Consider the following 16,842-nt stretch of genomic DNA (forward strand, 5'->3'; position numbering starts at 1 on the left):
GCTAACTAACCTTGCTAACTAACCAAGGTACACTTTACTAGCCTCAGTGGGTAAGTAAGTAGCAGTAGCCAGTAATTCAGTGTATGAAGAGGTGACATGAGCTATGAAAGAACAAACGTTTATAAATGAAGGTTGTAAAATAACAAATTTTCAACAAGCTAGACGTCAGTTAGCAACTTACATTTACCCATGCACGTCAGCAGCAAACCGAATTTAGCCTACTGGAGGAATTTACCTAGCGTTTTGTCATTCAATGTTGACACTTGCTCAGTTGCTTCTAGCGCCACGGTGGTTAAAATTGGTACGGTCCACAATAGGGGTTTCTGAAATCGCTTTACATTAAAATGTTCCTACAGTGAAAACAGGAGTTGACTTGTATTGTAACTGTAATGATATTTTTCACAATATCAGAAAAATTATCTGACCCCCCCAAAACTGATATTTCTGTCTCTTTGGGGGGTACTGAGTCTTCATTGGGGGGTATAGTACCCCCTGTAATTCGAACTATGCTATTGACGCCCATGGACAGCAGCCTTTCCATTTATGGTTTGACATGTAAAAGATTGGCCATGCCAAATAGAGCAAAGATTAACATTATCTGGAGGCGTGGCGTGGCGCGCTGGGTGTGTTGAGAGGTGCCTATATTTCAGCGCATTCAGAAGAACTTCAAGAACTTGCACACGACCTGGGCTACTCTTTCAGGATTCAAACTCATTCTGAACATAATGAAGCCTGTTTGTAACCTCGTACTCATTGCATGCGTTTTACATTTGACTTTATCGAAAGTACATAATGGTAAGTACAGAAGTGTGAAAGAAAGAAGACCTACTGAAATGTCAACAGATTGCAATTGACAATGACTGCCGACGGATTATATTGCACCAGAACGTGTTGTTTGGTAGTCATTGTTTCAGAAACGTGAGCATTTGAACACAGAGCTGCCAACTCGCACTCAGCTCAACATGATACTCACGCTTATGCTTTCTGCTCCTCCAGTTTCCTCCTTATGTAGACTAATCAGTGTTTCACGTGTCGGGACCCAAAAGTTAGTCGCGGAACCATTCTGGGTCGGTCGTGGGGCTTGTGGTAAAAACAACTGGCTCTTTAAAATGCCATCCTATCAAATCTAATGTCAGACCTTTACTTTGATAGACTTTATTCGTATGCCAGTCGTTACCATGGACATAGACAATGTTTATGTGACAGGTCATGTTTAGACATCGTTTCAGGAAAATATGACAAAACGACCCTGATATTTGAAGAATATTCACTTGTGTTGAGGAGCAGTGAATTACTGGCACATGACAGCATGAAACCATCAAAACTAAAATGCCACATGGAAACAAAGCACCCTAGGCCTATTATCAAAAACAATCATGTAGAGTAGGGTAGGCCTACTTTGAAAGGCGACACAGGAGTTGAGGACTTTGCAAATGTGCCTAACATCAGCATGTTCCAAACAGGTAGGCAGGCACTTTGTGCGTCTTACCACACCTTGAACGCTAAAATATGGGTCTCGACTTAATGACCATGGAAAATAAGGGTCCCAAGGTTAGACCAAGAAACACTGGGCTGGCCCCAGCCGTGGCGCAACTGGCTGGGACACCTGCACCGTACGCCGGCGACCCGGTTCGATTCCCGCCCCGTGATCCTTTCCGGATCCCACCCCGATTCTCTCCCACTCACTTTGTGTCATTCTCCACTGTCCTGTCTAATTAAAGGCATAAAAAGGCCAAAAATATATACTTAAAAGAAAGTAGTAAAAGAAACACTGGGCTAAATCATGTAGCCTACGCACAGGAGAAAATAGCATAGGCTACTCAATCTCACAACGATAGCACAATAGCGAACACAGTGAAGAAGAACATTATTTTGTCAACAATAACAATGGTCAGTTTGACAAATGTGTTGTTGACATGTAATATCAGTAACTATAAGTTACATAAATGAAAACTAACTGAATTATTTCTCCACGTTGATGATCTAAGGACCTGTACTCCACACCAAACTGGGAGTCCTTAGGGGGGACTACATGCGTGTTCGCGGAAAGACAACAGTGGTTCATGCCTACCTGGGTGTGCCTTTTGCCAAACCACCAGTGGGAAACCTAAGGCTGGCTCCACCACAACCTTTGCAAGAATGGGAGGGCGTCAGAGATGCCACCCAATTGCCTCCCATGTAAGTGTTTTGGGCACACTCAAATTATGCATCAAGATTCTTAGGCTAGTGACAATGGCCCCACATTTTTGAGATACCCCTACCGGAGGTAGAACTAAACGCAACAATGTTTTTCCTTATCTCTAAGGTCTCCCATATATGAAATGGATTCTTAGCTACAAATATTTTACTGCTAAGATTGTTAAATTAACAGATATTGTTATACACCCCAAAACCGAAAAAGGACTAAAATATAGCCTGTCCGTATGGGAGTTAAGGCATATAAACTAGTGCAGATCAATCACACAAGCTCTGAGAGCTTTGAAACTTGGCATGTTTATAGTCAGGAAGTTTCTTTACCTACTAGAAAAGACTGGATGTGAATATCTTGATGTATGGAATGAATAGAGACATGTAAACATACAACTAAAATAAGCGGACATGCAAAAATGAATATCTATGCAGAATGTTTTCATTTACTTTGTCTCTGCTTTACCAGGCATTATCATAGAAACACATATGATGGCTTATGGGAAAGGTGGGGTTGTACTGAATCCAACAATACCAAATATGTAAATATAGTATGTCAAGTTAGGGTGTTCTGTCACTCAATGTATGAGGTGTCCAAAATGAAAGAAAACACTAGCAAAATACAGTCTCAAGTCCAAATCACATTATCAGTGGTGAGAAGAATGTTGATAAATTCATTGTTACTGCAAGGCAAGTGCTGATCTATATTTACATTTAATAATGATACATTTCATATGAAACACATATCCAATTGAATCAGGTTAACACTGGAATGGAACACCTTTATTAAAATATTTACATTCATTAGAATTTTGTTTTGGTCAAGTCATTACTGAATAATGGAAAATAATATTGGTAGCTTTTGTCTGTCCAGACCAGCAGTGGACAGTAGAGCCTACACTGCTTACTTCACCCCTAAGTAGCTAAACAGTTAGTTGTAGAAACTACTTTCCCTAGCTAAGAAAGTACTTAGCCATCTGACTAATGTTGCATGGTGTAATTCAACTTGTTTTGCATTTCAATGAAAATTCTGAAATGTTTCCTTTTCACTAGTCTCTTGAATTATAAGGCCTTTTCACACAGAGATTACGCTAAATTTGCGGGAAGAGGAGACGTCTTTTTGCCGCAACGTGTGTCTGAAAATGAGGTGAAAATTTGCCGGCCTGCTGATCTGTTCATATGATGCGGCATTTTGGGGAGCCAGGAGGCAGGATCAGCTAGCAAATTAAAATGTGACGTGCAATAGGGGGCGTGTAGAGTGATAGTCGTAGGCCTTATTATGCGTGGGCCTTCAGATGCAGCAGGTGTGTGATTTCCAAAACCATGGTGGGAGAACCGACTGCACTTTGGTTAGCTTGCATTTGTAGTACCTTGTTGTTGTTGTTGTTGCTTATGACCCATTCACACTGGTGCCGGAACAAAAAAACTCGGCAAAATGTCTAGGGGACTTGGTAGTAAATTTGGCGAGACACTTTGTCCTGCCGTACCGCCTCGGTCTATGTGAAGGGGACAGTCGTTCCGCGATTCTGGTACATAAAATCGTGGCGATTTTGGCTGTGTGAAAAGGCCTACTGAGAATGTCTTACAGACATTGGATCCAAAGCTTGTGGGAAACATTTTGAAAAGGGCAAGAAAAAAGATCCCTATGTCCAAAACCCCACAGTAGAAGGCCTCCAACGCATACTTACCCTTGCTCAGCAGAGAGAGAGAATGTGATGTCCATAAAACTCTGGCTCCATATACAGATGATATTTTCTCCAAAATCAAAGTTTCATATCATGTATCATGTATAACGAACTACTGCAGTAAGACAAAAATCAGTGAGCAGCAGCAAGTTGCAAATGTTGAGAGTGAGAGCACATCTGCACCAAGAAGGCTGAGTAGGGCTGATACAACATAATTTCAAACGCGGAGAGATTGTTTCATTTGTGGGAAGGCCAGCTCTAAACCAGAACCTCTGACAGCAATTTCAACTGGAACAAGTACCAGAGACAAGGTCCTTCGAGCAGCTTCTGAAAGGCTTGTAGATATACATCTTCGAATTCTTTCATGCCCAGATCTTTTTGCATGATACCAAATACCATAAAATGCCTTGCACACTACATCTCTAAATGAAATATAGCAGAAGCCATAGAAAAGAATGAAAAAAGCAGACCAATGTCTATAACAAAGCCTTTATTAAGCTCACTGAAGACATTGATAAAACAGTATTGTCCAAAGGTATGAAAGTGAGGACTCAACTCCTTGACTGATAGCTATGAGAACATACTAAAGACCATTGCTGAGCAAGAAGGTGTGTCAACACAAGAAATATAGATCAAGGACAGTGGTGTCTACATCCCAACTGGCCCCACTGGAGTTGCTGAACATGGAATTGTTGATGCAGCCATCGACAACTTTTACCAAAATGAAGACACCCTGGATGGGAAGTGTACAACTCATGCTTTGACGTCTGTTGTGTTCCGAAGAGGCCAAGTCTCCACAGCAGATAAATGCCTAGCACAGGTTCCCTCAGGTTCAGAGGTCCCTCACCACCTTAAACACGATTGATATGAATGGATGGAGATAAACTTTACAGGTACATTTTGTCCATTCTTTTACACTTCACATCCAGGGTATCTTCATTTTGGTCAAAGTTGCTGATGGCTGCATCACAAATTCCATGTTCAGCAACTCCAGTGGGGCCAGTTGGGATGTAGACACCACTCTCTGTCCTTGATATCTGGTCTGCTGCAACAGATGTGAGAAGTGCCTAACTTCTGTATAGGAAACACAGTGTCCCATTGCACTGAGCTCATTGATGACTGTCTTACTACCAAACTCATGATGTATCAAAATGGGAAGTCCCGGTGTGATTGGCGTATGGATGTGACAGCTCTGTTTAATGAGATCATGACAAATTAACACACAGATTCTCCTTTGAAGCTGGGTCCTCACCACATGTTTGGTAATTTCTGTGGGCATGTTAATCAACACACCAGTTCACAAAGTCATACAGGATGTTGGGTACATACTTGCTGCATTGGAAACATAATAGACAGTCACTGCTGACATATTAATCACTGTCATGCTCTACCTGATCCATGCTTTTCCTCAATATGTCTGCAGCCCTGTTTACAGTAATATTTGGATTTCGGAAAGACTCTGACTTGTCTGTGGAAGCGTAGTCTCAGTCTACTGTTATTTCTGTGAGTTTAGCAGCTTCCCTCAGTGCACAATATGGTCATACTATCTGAGCAGATCAGATCTGACTGTCTTGGACGTGGAACAAATGCAAGCCTGTTTTTGTAATGCTGTATCAGCTTTCCCTTTAGTTTCCAGGATCTATATTTCTTGTGTTGAACTATAGACACACCTTCTTGCTCAGCAATGGTCATTAGTATGTTGTCATAGCTATTAGTCAAAGAATTGAGATCTCACTTTTATATCTTTGGACAATACTGTTTTATCAATGTCTTCAGTGAGCTTAATAAAAGCTTTGTTATAGACATTGGTCTGCTTTTTTGATTCTTTTCTATGGCTGCTGTTATATTTCGTTTAGAGATGTAGTGTGCAAGGCACATTTTATGGTATTTGGCATCATATGCAAAGAGATCTGGGCATGAAAGAATTTGAATGTACATCTTCATCAAGCCTTTCAGAAGCTGCTCGAAGGACCTTGTCTCCGGTACTGGGGACAGCCGTGGCCTACTGGTTAGGGGTTCGGGCTTGTAACCGAAGAGTTACCGGTTCGATCCCCAACCCAGAAGGAAAAAAGGCGGGATAAGTGGTTGAGCACTGCTCTCCCATGCCCACATCCATGGTGCCCTTGAGCAAGGCACCTAACCCCTCACTGCTCCCCGAGCGCCACTGTAATAAGGCAGCTCACTGCTCCGGGTTAGTGTGTGCTTCACCTAATTGTGTTCACTGTGTGCTCTGTGTGTTCACTAATTCACAGATGGGATAAATGCAGAGACCAAATTCCTTGTATACACAAGTATACTTGGCCTATAATTTACATTGCCCCTGTACCAGTCGAAATGGCTGTCAGAGGTTCTGATCTAGCCTTCCCACAAATGAAACAATCTCTCAGTATTTGATACTCAGCCTTATTGTTGCAGATGTGCTCTTACTCTCAACATTTGCAACTTGCTGCTGCTCACTGATTTTTGTCTTACTGCAGTAGTTCACTCTACATGATTCATGATATGCAACTTTGATTTTGGAGGAAATATCATCTGTATATGGAGCCAGAGTTTTATGGACATCACAATCTCTCTCTCTGCTGAGCAAGGGTAAGTATGCGTTGGAGGCCTTCTACTGTGGGGTTTTGGACATGGGGATCTTTTTCTTGCCCTTTTCAAAATGTTTCTCATAAATGATACAAAGCTTTGGATCCAATGCCTGTAAGACATTCTCCATAATTCAAAAGACTAGTGAAAAGGAAAAATGATATACATTTCAGAATTTTCATCGAAATGCAAATCAAGTTGAATTACACATGAAACATTGGTCAGAGGGCTAAGTACTTTCTTAGCTAGGAAAAGTAGTGTCTACAACTAACTGTTTAGCTACTTAGGGGTGAAGTAAGCAGTGTATGCTCTACTGTCCACTGCTGGTCTGGACAGACAAAAGCTAACAATATTATTTTCCATTATTCAGTAATGACTTGACCAAAACAAAATTCAAGTAAATATAAATATTTTAATAAAGGTGTTCCATTCCAATGTTAACCTGATTCAATTGGATCTGTGTTTCATATGAATAGTTTAATACTGGGACATATGAAATGTATCATTATTAAATGTAAATATAAAGCAGCACTTACCTTATGTAACTTACCTTGCAGTAACAATGAATGTCAACATTCTCCTCACCACTGATAATGTGATTTGGACTTGGAGACTGTATTTTGCCAGTGTTCCGTTTTCTTTCATTTTGGACACCTCATACATTGAGTGACAGAACACCCTGATTCGTCATACTATATTTACATATTTGGTATTGTTGGATTCAGTACAACCCCATCTTTCCCATAAGCCATCATATGTGTTGCTATGATAATGCCTGGTAAAGCAGCTACAAAGTAAATGAAAACATTCTGCATAGATATTCATTTTTTGCATGTCCGCTTATTTTAGGTGTATGTTTACATGTCTCTATTGATTCCATACATCAAGATATTCACATCCGGTCTTTTCTAGTAGGTAGAGCAACTTCCTGACTATAAACAAGTTTCAAAGCTCTCCAGCCGTTCTCTGAGTCTGACAGTAGCCTAGCACTTTTAGCTCCAGCTCATTGAATCAGATTAGACCGTTAGCATCTCTCCTATAAGTACGGTCTAATCGGATTCAATGAGCTGGAGCTAAAAGTGTTACTGTCAGACTCAGAGAACGGCTGGATGAACTGGGGAAAGGTAAAACTAAATTGTTTAACTCAAGGGAAGTGGAAAACCAGTGCATTTCCCCAAATGGTGGAATATCCCTTTAAAATCTGTGTCCTCTTAAGGTGTGTACAAGACAAAAGTCTATCTGATTACCTGATTGAGATGGCTGGCATGGTCATGGATATACCTGAGGTGTCTGAGGACTGCTTGTATGTCAATGTCTACACTCCTGCTCAGCCTGCCAAAGATGCAAAGTTACCTGTAAGTTCAATTATAAAACAGCTCAGGCTATGCTATAAATTGTTGCCAATGATTTGGTTGTACACAGCGAGTTATGAGTGTCTTACTGTGCTAATGTGTATGTCACAGGTGATGGTGTGGATACATGGAGGAGGGTTTAGTATGGGATGTGCCTCCACTTATGATGGATCTGTCCTGGCAGCGTATCAGAATGTGGTTGTAGTTACCATTCAGTACAGACTGGGCATGCTGGGATTTTTCAGGTGAGTGAGCTTTTTCTGCTGTTAGATTACAGTTTGAGTCAGTACCGTTGAGTCAGAGTTGCTGTATGCGTATGCTACTCTGTGGCCATGTTGACCGGCACATTTTTTAACAATGTAAATAAACTTCACTCATTGGATCGTGTTTATACAGAGCCCACAAGGAGGTCATGGTGGGATTTTTTATCTAGGTGGAATTCCTTTTTTCTAGCTCATATTGCGTTCCCTTGCACCAGTTTTGCATTCCCTCACAATAACTTTTGCTTTCTCTCTCAATAATTTTGTATTCCCTCACAAAATCAAAAGTATTGCAAAACTAAAAGGAGCTCTAAAAATAATTCCCACCATGGCCCTTCCCGGGCTCTGTATGTTTCCCCCTCATTCAAACACCTGAAAATAAATTATTGAAAGGAATGTAATGCGCATTTAATTGTTTTCTAAAGTTCCAGTGTTTGAGTATCATCGCACACCTTAGATTTAGGCTCACACACCCACAACTGTTTGGTTTCCTACACACAGCACAGGGGATGAGAACGCCCCGGGAAACCTGGGCCTTTTGGACCAGGTAGCGGCACTGCAGTGGGTCCAAAAGAACATCCTCAGCTTTGGGGGAGACCCGTCCTCCGTCACAATATTTGGAGAGTCCGCAGGGGGTGTTAGCGTGTCATTGCTGGTAATAGACATTTACATGCATTAGTGACAGCCATAAACAATCTTTTATTCTTCTTTTAAATTGTCTTTAGTATTTTAATTCATTTAACACACTGGGCCATATCTTGCACCTGGCACAAAGTGGCGCAAAGCGCAACCAAGTCTTATTCATATCATATACCCAAGTCACTGATTATTTTTCGCCTTGCGCCCCACTTCAATTAAACATTGCGCCCAGAAAGAACAAAGATATCCAAGATATCCATGAAAGAACAAAGATATCCAAGCATATAATCCAAAAATATCTATCTTACACCCACTAAAAATCATTACACCATTGACCAAGGAAAACCTGGTCTATAGAGAAAAGCGCATATAAGGCACAGCAGTGAAGACACAGTATCACGAGATGTAAGCAAGTTTTGCTTTTTTTCAGGCTATGTTTAACCCCTTGTCAGTCAATAGTGAAATTGAATAACTTAGAACTGTTTTGTCATTGCCTATGAGACCCGGTGAAGTAAGTTCAAATAATAGGTGAGTGCAGATACATGTAGGCTATACTCTGCTAGTGACACACAGGTTTTAATAAAGCAAGTATTAGTGAAATCCTGCAAGCAGATTCCTCCCTTACAGGATCAAAAAAGTATTATACTTCGGATGCACTGTCAAAATACAGACGCGCTGTTTGATGTTGCGTTACTGGCTCTTAAAGGGAATGACGTATATCATTCTCATTGGTTTAAAGGATGTTATACCCAAAACACACCCATGACTGATTAAGAAACATAATAACAACCATTTTGAGCAATGTGCCTGGCGTCTGATCACTATAGGCTCTATTTTGACTATCAGAAACGCGGCACAAAGCTTATTCTTATCTTACACTCAGTCAGTGGCAAATTTTGCGCCATGCGCTTTACTTTTATTAAGCCTTGCGCCCAGGGGTGGGGCAGAAGGTTTGGGCTATCTTACACCATCTAAAAATCATTATGCCACTGACTAAGAAAAACCTTGTCTATAGAGAATGGCGCATATAAAGCACAGCTGAAGATGCACTGTCACGAGATGTAAGCAGCAACTCCTCTGCAGGATAAATATCCTTAGGATTTTTATTCAGTCATTTGAACATCATTGGGGTAAGTGTTGCTTTTTTCAGGATATGTTTTCGATGGTAACCCTTTGTCAGTCAATAGTGAAAGTGATTAACTGTGTAGAACTGTTTTGTCGTACAGTTCTTATGAGTTCAAATAATAGATGAGTGCAGATGCGTGTAGGCTATACTCTGCTAGTCACAAACACGTTTTAGTAAAGCATGATTTAGTGGAATACCTGTTCAATACGGTCTCACGTACAAGCAGAGACCGTCAAATGCGCCGCTGACTATCAAAATACTGATGCGTTGTTTGAAGTTATGCTGCTTGCTGTTAAAGGGAATGACAGATATCATTCTCATTAGTTTGAAGGATGTTATGCGCAAAAAACACCCATGACTGATTAAGAAACATAATAACAACCCTTTTGCGCCAAGCGTCCAATGTTTGATAACAAAACCACCCCTAAATGAATTTAAGCTTTTCGCCTCTGAGCATCCGTTTCTGATCGTCAAGATAGAGCCCAAAATCACTCTGTTAAATTTCCGAATGTGGACTGGACACACCTTAAATGTTTTTAAACTTTACGTCTCTGACCAAGCGTTTCAGATCGCTTGTCAAAGCACTGCAGTGTCGAAATGACTATGACAAAAACTATTAATGTAAATGTAAAAAAGAAAATCTGTTGCATTCTGTGTATGTATGCACTGATGAATGCTGTTGGTCTTTGCAAAAGGTTCTTTCCCCGCTAAGCACCGGTCTTTTCCACCGTGCCATAGCAGAGAGTGGCACAGCAGCCATGGTTACCATCATCAACACTGATCCTGTGACCAGAGCAAAGGTTATCATCAGCCCATCTTCACCATGTTTTTTACTCTGCGATGCAGCCTGTATTCAAAAGTTGTCTACATCCCCAGATTGTGGCCAATGCAACAAACTGTGAGGGCGCCAAACCAGACCAGATTGTGGATCGTGTGATGCGGATGTCAGCCGAGGACATCGTGAAGTTTCAACAGGAGGTAAGAGACAACAGTTTTCATTTAAAGTGAATGTATCTTAGACGTAAGGCAGAGATAAAGAGCTGTGACATATTTCACAATAAGGGTAATGAAAAAAGTCATTTCATACTTCCTCTTTCAACATTTTTCATTTTTTACAGCATCCAGAGGTGCGCTTTGAAGTGGTGAATGATGGCTATTTCCTACCAAAGGCAGTACCAGACCTTCTTAAGTCTCATGAGTTCAAAAAGGTGCCATTAATTAATGGTGTTAACAACCATGAATGTGGCTGGATGCTACCTGGTGTAAGTAAACTCAGTTTTACAAATTCATACATCCTTACATTTAAGAATGTTGTAAAGCTCACAGTGCTATAGGGAGGGAAAGTAATTTCATCGCCATCTAGTGGTTGCGTTCCTAGAGTTTAGCAGAGTGGATGGGATTTTTTTTTTTAGAAAAAATATATCTCGGTGCACATTGGGATCTTAATTTAATGCCTTCCATATGTTAGGCACTGGTCGTAACACGGTGATAAGGAACTACAGCTGCATGTGACGTCACATGTTTGGGCGCTTAATCTCTAACTGATCAATACGCAATTTGCTTAACTGGCTTAACATATTTTTGTAATAACGGAATGTGATGTAAACCGCGTGGTGATAACCTTTATGTCAGGATAACTGGTGTTGTGCTTCTACTCACATGAAGAGCTAGCTGTAAGTGTTAAGTGTCAATGCTAACCAGGCTAATAAACAAACCATGCTACCGTGAGTAACTTTGAAGGGTAAAGTCACGTGACTTCTTTTGTAGTTCGTTTATGAAACAAAAGGAGCAATTTCGATTTTCTTAAATAAGGCAAAATAGGGTCTGACATTTTCACAGTTAAAAGATTATTACTGTATAGACACTGAAAAATACTTTTTGGTGGATAACATCGCTGATTTGGCTTCACAATATTTTTTTAAAAATAGGTCTATGGGACTTAACATTGGAGCTGCTCTTCGATAGGAACGCAACCACTTGGGGCGCTGGTTTTCACTTTCCCTCCCTATATAATCAATCACCAGTAAGAATACATTAGTAATGTGCAATGTTTTTGGTAGGTGTTAAAGCAAAACTCTCACCAAAATGCAACCTAGGGTCTTTTTGTAAATGAGTCAAACTTTCGTTTAAAAGCATAATTAAAGCAACACCAAAGAACTTTCCCTCTGTCGCATGCACGGTATTTGTTTATCCAGCACAGGCTTTGCAAATAACAATGTCCACAGACAAGGTAGAATATTTTGCATGACTTATAAAAGTACAATGTATTGCGACATCAGATGCAAGTCAAATTTGTAGTTTCTTATGGCTCATTCCATCGAACTACAGATCCGCTACCCGAGCTGGCAAACTTACATAGTGCGGTTATAGCCGATAGAGGGCCGCGAAGCAAATGCAGAATTGCCTTTCACCCTGTTACGAGTTGATGAACCACTGAAACGATTTTGGAAACATTATTTTAAGGTATAAAAAAACTCTTTGGTGTTGCTTTAAGCCACTTTTAAGACTGACCGTATTGTCGTTTTCGGGTCAAATGGCCTTTTGAATGACCTTTTTGGGAGTGCTAGGGGCACTACTATGATCGCATCAAAATCGATATTTTTAAAAAACACTAAGAAGGTCTGACACAACATGAAACTTTGCTCGAAGTATCACCAGGGTCTCTACACATGAACACGAGCATTGAGAACATTGTTTGTCTACACAGAGTTTACTAAAAGGAAAGGTTTTGAACAACTCACTTCTTCACTGGCAAGATGGCGGCCAACTGCTAAAGGGAGTTGTTCAAAACCTTTCTTTGAAAATACTGGTCAAGAAATGGAAACACGGTCAATCTTAAAGGAGAATTCCGGTGTGATATTGACCTAAAGTGTATCAAAACATGATACCGAGTGTGAACGTATGTCTCATAGCCCATCTCGGCTTGTCCCCTGCACTCCATGCATTCCAAAAATAATTCAGTGGAAATGCATGGATTCCAGTTGCTGCTACTGGAAGAAACTGGAATCCATGCATTTCCACTGAATTATTTTTGGAATCTGATCCCTTATCATACCTGTTCATTCTTACTCGTTGCTCGACTTATCGTGACTAAATTCAAGATGGCTGCAAACATTAAACTTCGTGAAGATACTGTCTGTATAAATCCTCTTGTAAGTAAACTACCAGTGCTTTTTCAAAGTTCTCAATGTCTCGTTTTAAATGTCAGGGCCCTAGGAAGTCTACCAATGAAGTGTGGAGATACATTGAGCCTCGTAAATGGGTGTAAAACAGTGATTTATTTGCATGGCTAGCCCGATGCCGAAGCACCACTACTGAAAAAGTTGTTGGTAGCATCGGCTAACTAGCGCCAGATTTTGGAGTGCAGGGGACAAGTCGAGATGGGCTATGAGACATACGTTCACACTCGGTATCATGTTTCAATACACTTTAGGTCAATATCACACCGGAATTCTCCTTTAAAAGTGGCGCTTAGGCCGTAGTTACGCTTTTTCAAACGAAAGTTTGACTCCTAGGTTGCAAGACCCTAGGTTGCATTTTGGTGCGAGTTTTGCTTTAAGATATGAAATATGCATATATTTTCAGTTTATGGCATCACCTGACTGGGTAGACGGGATGGATTGTGACTCAATCAAACCCTTTGTCGACCTCTTCTACCCTAATGTAAGAATATAGACTCAAATGATGCTAAACATCATGGAAAGTTAATTTATTACATTTATTATGAATTAACGGATAATTCCGGTATTTATCACTTTAAGTCCTTTTTCTGGTTTGTTTTGGATAAACTAGAGTGGTGGACACGGAAATTTTGACGATGGGTCCTGTCTCGACTTTCTGATTGGTTTTGAATGGCCTCTGACTGTTTCAGAGTGGCTGGCTATGGGCATGCACAAACATGTCCTTAAAACAACCCTTAACGTTCGTTTTCAAAACTGTGCAACTCACCGAGTGGTTAGTGGCGTTCGTGGATTATTAAAAACAAATATATCGGCGCAATATATGATTTCAATCCGTGTTATTTGCCATTGTGGAACAATTTTTTCAGATACCAACCTTGTATAAACTTCCACTCAATAATTGAGTCTGAAGCTTAGACAGTAAAAGAAGGTCTCGTGGGGGAAAGACTACAACCGTAAACAGCCCCCCTTTTCCGTTTCCGGTAGCGCAGTATCAACATGCAATGAGTCTTCCAACAGAAATCAATGGGATTTTACAAAATGCCAAATAAAACGCGACAGAAACTGCATTTCGCTACGCTACTTGTTTTGGAACATCAACGAGCATCGCTAACCACTCGGTGAGTTGCACTGTTTTGAAAACGAACGTTAAGGGTTGTTTTAAGGACATGTTTGTGCATGCCCATAGCCAGCCACTCTGAAACAGTCAGAGGCGATTCAAAACGAGTCAGAAAGTCGAGACAGGACCCATCGTCAAAATTTCGCTGTCCACCACTCTAGTTCATCCAAAACACACCAGAAAAGGGACTCAAAGTGCTAAATACCGGAATTATCCTTTAAATACAGTATCTCTCTAAAATCTTTTTACAATCTATTTCTGGAATGTCATATGAGACCCAACTCTGATTCTCTTTGACTGCTTTTTATTGAGGTGATGTTAACCTTTCTATTTCAGCCAGACAGCAAAATTAGCACTACCTTGATTATGAACGAGTACATAGGGAATGGAGAAGATCGTATCAAAAACAGAGATGGTTTTACAGAGTTCTGTGGAGACATTGTGTTCACCATCCCTGCTATCACCATATCAAATGCTCACAGAGGTTTGAGATTTACCTACTATTTGTAGCACCTTGCTCAAAAGCTTTCATGGGAAGAAGAACCATGTGAAATTGCAGTATAATGAAGGAGAATTCCATAAATCTCTGTTTCTCGAGGTCACCGAGCACTGTCTCTACAAAAAAAAGCCCTGAAAACACAGGTTTAATTCGAGTTGCTACAGCCAACAGCTAGAGCTACCAGGCAGCTACAGTGCTACACTTTGGGGGCATGAATTGGGGGGGCTCATGAACATTGCCGGAATTCTCCTTTAAGTATAATAATTTCTTCTTATAGCATTTAAAAGTATCATGAAGTGACACAGGAACACATATAGTACATTACATGTATAAATAAACAAGAAGAAACACATACACAGAAAGAGAGAGAGAGAGAGAGACAAAGAGAGAGAGAAAGCTCTAGTTTTAAATTTCTTCCCACAGATGCAGGAGCACCAGTTTTTACCTATGAGTTCCAGCACCCGCCAAGCATGCTTGTGAAGAAACGTCCCAGCTTTGTCAGAGCAGACCACGGAGATGAGATTGCCTTTGTATTTGGAGGCTGCTTTTTTTATAACGGCCTCCTCAAACTGAATGGTAAAGCTCCCATGGTGTTCTCTACAAACAGAGAATTAGAATCATACATAATTTATCTGTTCATCATAGGATTTTCATCTGTTCATCACCTATTTCATTGCAGGTGTGTTATAATATGGCTGAACTGTAATAAATATGGTTAAATTGAAAAAAAAATATCTAATCATGTGTATGCTTTCTGTAAGGCTCTTTTACCGAGGAGGAAGATGAGCTGTGTAGAACGATGATGGCATACTGGGGAAACTTTGCACGCACTGGGTAATTCCACTCCACAAAGTATTGCAAGCCCCAAGACTGTAAAAGGGTTCATCAGTTTGGAAGTTCACATATCTTGATCTGAAATAACAACGCTTGTCGTGTCTTTTGTGTGTGTACGTATTTGTGTGTGTGTGTGCATGTACTGTGTGTGCTTTCTCTACTTAGATCCCCCAACGGGCCTAGTTTAACCCATTGGCCAGCATACGGTGCCGGGGAGGAGTATCTGGGCATCGGGCTGAGGCAGCAGGTGGGACACCACCTGAAGGCTGACCGCTACGCCTTCATGACCCGAACACTGCCAGAGAAGATCCAGGAGATGAAACAGAGCCAACAGCGCACTGAGCTCTAGAGGGACCAACTACCCATCTGTCTCGCACTGATCCAATCAAGTGTGTGTGTGTGTGTGTGTGTGTGTGTGTGTGTGTGTGTGTGTGTGTGTGTGTGTGTGTGTGTGTGCGGGGAGAAAAAGAAAAGTGTTGTAGTGCAAAGACTGACGAGCACAGGCTCAGGCTATCTTTGTTTCTATGTTCATAAGCCTAATTGCTTGGTGGAAAAAACTGTTCTGGAGTCTGGTGGTCTGAGCCTTAAGACTCTGATATCGCCTTTCTGATGCATCTCCTGTTGCATAAGTCCTGGATGGAGGGCAGATCACATCCACAGATCACACTCATTTCAGCCACACCACTTGTTGCAGCAGATCCAGTGTCTGTGGCATTTCAGAAGCACTTGTGGAAAGTAATGGACTCGAAAAATGTGAATTCAATAAAAAGAAATCTTTATCTATGAAAATTGTAATTTATGTAAAAAATTGATGGCTCATCTGTCCACTCCACCCCTGTTGTTAAAAACCTTGGCATTCAGCTTGACTCCACCCTTAGCTTTGATCCTCATATCAAATCACTCACTAAGATTGCTTTTTTTCACCTCCGTAACATTGCACGCCTCCGACCCTTCCTCTCTGCTAGTGATGCACAGACTTTGGTTCACTCTTTCATTATGTCCCGTTTAGATTACTGCAACTCACTTTTCCTTGGTCTCCCCACTAAAACCCTTCACAGACTACAATATATTCAAAACTCTGCAGCTAGGCTCCTCACCCATACCAGACGATCAGCACACATCACCCCCATTCTCCATCAACTCCATTGGCTACCAGTTCCGTCCCGGATCAAATACAAAGTACTACTACTCACCTTCAAAGCCCTCCACAACCTTGCTCCCCCCTACATCTGCGACCTCCTGACCCCTTACACTCCTTCCCGCTCACTCAGATCCTCTGACCAAAACCTCTTGGCTATCCCCCCCTCCAGACTCTCCACCCTGGGTGGCAGGTCCTTCAGTGCCTTGGCCCCCAAACTCTGGAACTCCCTCCCCC

The 16,842-nt window shown here is 41.2% G+C and overlaps 1 protein-coding gene across 6 annotated transcripts; it reads left to right on the top strand.

The window, feature by feature from the left end:
- The first annotated feature begins 622 nt into the window (after positions 1-622).
- Positions 623-16,429, top strand: LOC121723871 (fatty acyl-CoA hydrolase precursor, medium chain-like). 6 transcript variants are annotated; one of them, XM_042110041.1, is made up of 14 exons: positions 623-795; positions 1,989-2,178; positions 7,675-7,813; positions 7,922-8,055; positions 8,572-8,725; positions 10,531-10,635; positions 10,712-10,813; positions 10,954-11,097; positions 13,421-13,498; positions 14,471-14,618; positions 15,057-15,209; positions 15,395-15,467; positions 15,633-15,856; positions 15,909-16,429. In XM_042110041.1, the coding sequence occupies exons 1-13, from the start codon at positions 726-728 to the stop codon at positions 15,814-15,816; spliced, it is 1,674 nt and encodes a 557-aa protein (XP_041965975.1). In that variant the 5' UTR covers positions 623-725; the 3' UTR covers positions 15,817-15,856; positions 15,909-16,429. The 6 variants fall into 6 exon arrangements, with proteins under 6 accessions (XP_041965975.1, XP_041965974.1, XP_041965978.1 ...); XM_042110040.1 differs by having other exon boundaries at positions 15,633-16,429; XM_042110042.1 differs by lacking the exon at positions 623-795 and adding an exon at positions 805-1,463 and having other exon boundaries at positions 15,633-16,429.
- The last annotated feature ends 413 nt before the right edge of the window (positions 16,430-16,842 follow it).

This window comes from Alosa sapidissima, chromosome 11 (assembly GCF_018492685.1).
Source record: "Alosa sapidissima isolate fAloSap1 chromosome 11, fAloSap1.pri, whole genome shotgun sequence".
NCBI classification, from domain to species: domain Eukaryota; kingdom Metazoa; phylum Chordata; class Actinopteri; order Clupeiformes; family Clupeidae; genus Alosa; species Alosa sapidissima.